This window comes from Rhineura floridana, chromosome 14 (assembly GCF_030035675.1).
Source record: "Rhineura floridana isolate rRhiFlo1 chromosome 14, rRhiFlo1.hap2, whole genome shotgun sequence".
Lineage (NCBI taxonomy): Eukaryota > Metazoa > Chordata > Lepidosauria > Squamata > Rhineuridae > Rhineura > Rhineura floridana.
Genome location: NC_084493.1, coordinates 2,602,072 through 2,608,389, shown reverse-complemented (window position 1 = coordinate 2,608,389; position 6,318 = coordinate 2,602,072). Strand labels below are relative to the sequence as shown.

The 6,318-nt window shown below is 43.5% G+C and overlaps 1 protein-coding gene across 3 annotated transcripts in view; it reads left to right on the top strand.

Annotated features, from left to right (window-relative positions):
• The first annotated feature begins 9 nt into the window (after positions 1–9).
• Positions 10–6,318, top strand: part of IQCH (IQ motif containing H) — a 94,139-nt gene continuing 87,830 nt past the window's right edge. For all 3 annotated transcript variants that reach the window (XM_061595910.1, XM_061595909.1, XM_061595908.1), the window contains exons 1-4: positions 10–172; positions 4,744–4,860; positions 5,184–5,281; positions 5,967–6,075. In XM_061595910.1, coding sequence (XP_061451894.1) covers positions 26–172; positions 4,744–4,860; positions 5,184–5,281; positions 5,967–6,075 — 471 coding nt within the window. In that variant the 5' untranslated portion in view covers positions 10–25. The remainder of the gene's footprint in view (positions 173–4,743; positions 4,861–5,183; positions 5,282–5,966; positions 6,076–6,318) is intronic.

Sequence of the window (6,318 nt, the reverse complement as noted above, 5' to 3'; positions counted from 1 at the left end):
CTCTCCCCCCCTCAGTTTGAGTCGAATGGTCCCGCCCGGGCCGCGCGTCCCGTTGCTAAGGCCGCGGTCACGTGGTGCACCGCTCGGCAGCTCCCCACGCCTGCAACTGTCGGGAGGAGCCATGGCTGAGGTGGCCGGGCCGGGGGCGGAGATAGGGAGAATTTTAGTCCAGGTGGGTCGAAGGAGCCCGGCGGGCTGCCCCCTCAGCCCGCTTCCTGTGCCTCGCTTCCATTGGTCCGGCGGCCGCTTGACCAAACTCCCATGAGCCTTTGCTGTTTTGTTGCCACCCATCCATAGTTCCCAAGATCCTTTGCGTCTTTGTATTGGTTAATTAATACATAGCTCCCATTGGAGCCAATGTGGTGCTGCTGGCTAGTAGTGGCCTTAAGGCTGGAGAGGCCCAGGTTAGGGTGGCTATTTGTGAAGTGCAAAGGAAAGAGGAGTAGCAGCACCCAAATAGAGGGCACAGGTTTGCATATGCTAATTCATATGTATAGATGCGAATTTGGAAATGCTTGCATTCACGTTTTAAACTGCTCTACCAAGTTTAGGAAAGGGGTGTAAGTCGGTGGTAGTCAAGAATTTGCTTTGCATGCAGAAGGCCCCAGGTTCAATCCCCGACATCTCCAGATATGGTTGAGCATGTCTCCTGTTTGAAACCCTGGAGTGCTGCTGCCAATCAGTGCAAACAATACTGAGTTAGGTGGGTCAGTTGTCTGACTAGGCATAAAACAGCTTCCTATGTTTTTTAAATAACATCTCACCACCAAGACTGCAACCTGGTGGCCAGTATGCCTCCTCAATCTGTTGTCCGGGTTTGCTAACTGTTGATGGGTGATGTCAAGCCCTCACTCTTCTTAGGGCTGTTTTTCTTTAAAGTGGACTTGTTTGGTCAGCCTGACAAATAGAAGCCTGGCTTCAGTAAGATTGGCCACCCAAACCTAGATGCCAATCTCTCTTCACGGTGGGTATCGCCTAGTTCTCTTTGAGGTGGTCAGTCACTGTGCTGTTCCCAGGTGCTGGTGTTTCTGAATTCTTCATACAAAAAAGTAAAGTCCCTCCACATAGACAACAAGCATATTAGAAAGGAGGGTTCTAGCCAAGCATTTTCCCTGACATGCTATATGTGTAAGGGCTTTTCCTATTTTTGTGTATGAAGAATTGTCAAATGTGCTCCCACCAGCAGTCTGAAGTGATCATAGAAACTAAACCAAACTCTCACTAAAACAGCAGTGTTGTGGCACCTCAAGAACTAACATCTCTCTGGCTAGCTCAAGTCTAATGTAATTGACAGAATTGTGGTGAGTTCAAAATGTAGATTATACTGAGGCCTGGACATAATGGGGGAATGATACAGTAAAAATATAATCAGTGCTTAGGTTGCTTCAGAGAGTCCTTCCCTCTCTGTTTTCTGATTGCACCTTTAACTTTCATAAGTCCTTGACACCTCCCTGCTTTCTTCAGATGTTAACGTTTATTTTTCGTCTTTTTTTTTGCACAGCTTTCTGGCAGAGGAAGATCAGGATTAGCAATGTTTATTGAAAATGTTAAGGGAGCTGAGATTTTCCATGATGGCTGAGGCTGCAATGTCATGCACACTTAACTTGTGAATAAACTCTATTGAACTCAGTGGGCCTAACCTCTGAGTTCATTATGCTTAGAATTGTGCAGCATTGTGATTAGTCTGTAGCAGAAACACTTGCTTTGATCTTGTAAAACATAGATCTTGGCAAGGTCACTTTAATTGCCAGTATCATAGTTTAGGGAAAGAGGAAGGGCCATAGCTCAATGGTACAGTATCTGCCTTGCATGCAAAGGGTTCTCGGTTCAATCCTCAGCATCTCTAGATGGGGTTTGCAGTGTCCCCTGTTTGAAATCCTGGAGAGCTGCTTCCAGTAGAGTAGATAACAGTGAGCTGGATAGAGCAGTTCTGTCACTTGTTATAAGGCAGCTTCCTGTGTTTCTATAAATCCAAGAACATGGACTATTCCAGAAGGAAGGCAAAGGTGAAATATTTTTTCAGGCAGAGGGAGTTCTGCCTTTGAAATGTACTTGCAGTGTGCATAAAGGAAGAGTTACTTTGACATAATTCTCATGAGTCTTGATGTGCTCCTTCAGACAAACCTAGCTTCCCTTCCCATTGTTTTTATTATCTTGTTTTGGGAGGGCAATGGGAACTAATTCCCATGAGCCTTTGCACCATACTGTCTTTGGAAGCTGCTGCTTTATCTTGTCCAGAGATAGGATTCTCTGGTAGCAGACATTGCGGTCCATGCTGCTACAGGTTCATGGCAAGAGACTGCTAGCTATTGTTATCTGCCAGGCACAGAACAAACCTGAGTACTTACTGATGATGATGATTGCAGGAAGCATGTTCCATCAGTTGTAGAGGTTCATCTTAATTTCAGATGCAATTTGAGATGCTCACATTGGTCTATAAAACAAGAATGGATAACCTCAGGCCTGGCGACCAAATGTAGCCTTCCATATTTTTCTTTTTGGCCCTGAGGACTCTCACCAGGCCACACTGTCATATCTCCCCCTGCCAAAACCCACTCTTCAGGAGCAAAGAGTTATTTTTCCTTTAGATTTTCTTGTCATGCGCACCACCAGAATCCTCACTGCCTGGTGCAAGTAGAGATCATAATTTCACATAACACACTGAGTTCAGGATTGCTGTTGCTTAGGACCTTGTTTTATTCCCCACCCACCAGCCTTTGCTTATAAACTGCCTTGGCAACAGAAATCCTCAACCCCGCTGGATACTTTATAGTATCTAAAGATCCCAGCTGTGGGTTGTTCTCCTGATACCAGTTACTGCTTCTCATGACTGAATCCCATTGCCACCACCTATACCCGTTTCTGCCCTTATTTGCCAACTCAGCCGCCTTCTCAGATATATTCACCATACTCCATTCTCCAATCAGCACACAGCATCCCTCAACATTCTAACCCACTTGCTTTCCCTCCCCCTTCTCTCTTTCTGTCTCCATCCATACCACATTTACTCTACTATAGACACCCTTCCAAATGTTACCTGTTTAACTGTAGTGGTTAGAGTGTTGGACTATGACCTGGGAGACCAGGGTTCGAATCCCCACACAGCCATGAAGCTCATTGGGTGACCTTGGGCCAGTCACGGCCTCTCAGCCTCAGAGGAAGGCAATGGGAAATCCCCTCTGAATACTGCTTACCATGAAAATCCTATTCATAGGGTCACCATAAGTTGGAATCGACTTGAAGGCAATCCATTTCATTTTCAACAAACAAAAGTGAAACATCACACACGCACCGTCCCCAGACAAGGAACACATCCCTGCCACCAGCCCTGCTTCACACCCTCCTCGAGCTTTTGCTTGGCTGGAATGTATCCTTGGACCGTAACAATGCTTCCACCTTGACTGGATAAAGGATAGAGAGGGGTAGGTGTGCATGTTGAAACCTGTGACTTTTGCAGGGCTGGAATAAAGCCTACCCCGCAAAGGTAAAATGTACATTTGTTGCACTGCCCACTTTTGCTTCCGGCTCCGCCCACCACTAGTGTGCAGTCCCCAGAGGATTCTCTACAAGGAAGTGCAGCCCTCGGGCTGAAAAACCCCCCTCCCACCCCACTATAAAGTCTTGGCTAGATTTTATCTTCATTGTTTTTAGATTTTTAATGTCTAGGTATTGTATGCCTATTTTGTATGTCACCCAGAGTGGCTGGACAGCCAGCCAGATGGGCGACTAATAAATTCAATAAATAAATTAATTAATTAAATGCCTTGTGCTCTGTGTACTTTGAAAACTACCCATGCTCCTTTGTCTCATTACCTTCTTGGCAGTCTGCTGAGAACACCCTCTTTGTTGTGATATGATGCTCATTTGATAATGGCATATGGAGTGATATTCTTGATATTCTTCCTCTACAGCAGGAGTGGGGAACCTTTGGCCTTCCAGACATTGCTGAACTACAACTCACATCAGCCCTAGCAAACATGGCCAATGGTCAGGAATGATGGGGGCTGTAGTTCAGCAACAACTGGAGGGCCAAAGGTTCCCCACACCGATTCTAGAGCATTGTGAAAATCCAGACTTAAAGTGCTATGAGCGTTTCTGGTTTGGTTTGGTTTGGTTGGTGATCACTTGTGACCGAATAAGATTGTCTTCCAAGATAATTTGGTTGGAAGACACCAGTGCGTGAATTTGTTTTATGTGGGGAGATTGGTGCACGACGATCAACACACAGTCTCAGTTCAGTGGGACTTATTCCCAGATGAGCATCCCTAGGGTTGCAGTTATGCAGGTTTATTAAGAAATTAAGTCCTGTTGCATTTTCTAGCAATAGTGTTTTTGCATGGCTGGTTTTAACTACTGTAATATGTTAGAGCATTGCTTTAAATTGCTTTATGTCACTTTATTGTTGTGAGCAGCCCTGGGCTCCCTTTGGGATGGAAAGGCAGGTTATAAATGGTAAAGAATAAATAAATGTGTTTAGGATTGCAACCTATGTCGATGAAGTGTTGGGTTTTTGTTGTTGTCTGTCCTTGAAGGGGAAAACAGATGGAACAGGGCAACCTGCTCCAAAACTTCAAAGCTACCTTTGCTAACTTTCAACCTGATATTTTTCATTCTGTGTTCCATTAAGCTTCAGAGGTCTTTGAGGTATGTCTTATGTGCACTGTTTTAAGAAATCTGTTTTGCTTTCAGTTTGTGAAATATACTCACACCTTCTGACAATGCAAGCTTCAACTAATATTCTAGGTTCAAGAAGATCTTCAACAGCTGAAGGATAAATTGAGAGATATCAGCCATGACAGGGAACCGGTGGATGTTCAGAGCCTTGAAGCTGCTATTGAAAGGACAGAGAGTGGATTTAGGGTAAGTGGACAATGACTCGTCCAACAGAAGAGGAAAAATCGCCTTCCAGTGAAGTTTAAATGAGGATTTTCTTCTCATCTGAAGAGGCCAAAGCTCATCTCTTTATAAATTCTATTTCTTAATTGTAAATAGTTTGAGGTGCCAAGTATTGTACTCTAGAGCTATAATAGTACTTTCTGGATGGTTGCTTTAGACATGAAATAACCTCTGAGAAATGCAAAGCCTGTTATGTCTTTAATTTCGTTACCAAAAGCCCAGACCTGCTCAGCTAGCTATGGCATCACCCTAATACCCTGTTTTTATTTCCCCCTGTCCCTGATCAGAAACAAACCGAGAAGTATTTAAATGCTGTAAACAGAACCGTGTTAACAATTTCACCAACTTATAATGTGGACCTGTGTTCAAGACAGATGTCCAAATGGTAAGAATACTCAAGGTTATTTGTGTATAGGATTTCTTTATGTATTTTTAAATCGTTCTCTCTCTGTTTCTCTCTGTTTACATTCTAATGGCAGTATTTGGCTGTTTGTAGAATTCACTGGCATTTTACCAATGATAATCCCTCCCCCAAATGCTGTACCAGAAGACATGCTTTCTGTCTCATAGCAGGGATTGAACTAGATGTTCTCTGGATTTCTCAAATGTTCATGCCTATAGAGTTGAGGACACTAATAATGCCTCCTGTTGGGTTTTCCTGTTCACCTGCCTAACCCAAGTTGCTGCAGTTTCAATTCTTGCAGGTGTAGAAACATTTATTTATTTATTTATTTATTTATTTATTTATTTATTTATTTATTTATTTATTTATTTATTTATTTATTTATTTATTTATTTATTTATTTATTTGATTTATATCTCACTCTTCCTCCCTAAGGAGCCCAGGGTGGCAAACATGCCAGTGATAAAACATTTAAAAAATCTAAAAACGTTATCTGAACCAGTAATTTCAGGGTTGCCAGGAACAGTGTCTTTCAGCCATCAAATTGCCTGGGTAAAGAGGAACGTTTTTAAATTTCTCCTGAAAGTCAGTGATAGTAATTAATAATGAAACTGGAACTGAACCAAGCCTTGCAACGTTTTACAATTTCATTCTCTCTCTCTGTCAGGGGAATCCCCATGGAGACTTCTCAGAAAGAAATAACTTTCCCAGGGATGCCTGGAATTGCCACTCAGCACGGTGGGTCATCACCACCACATCAGTCCTCAGCGTCAAAGGTCTGAAGGAACTTGTGATCTGTCATCCTTCCAGTGATTTTGTAACCCTCTCATACTCCCAACTGATGTTCCTTCCCCAAGTGCTCTCTCAAATAACTTCCTGAGTCCCCAAAGGCAGGCCTAATTCTGTGTTTTGCTATGCAGGGCAGGAAGTGGATACCTGAGTGTCTCCTTGCCCTGGAATACAATGGATCATAGAATCATAGAGTTGGAAGGGACCTATAAGGCAATCAAGTCCAACCC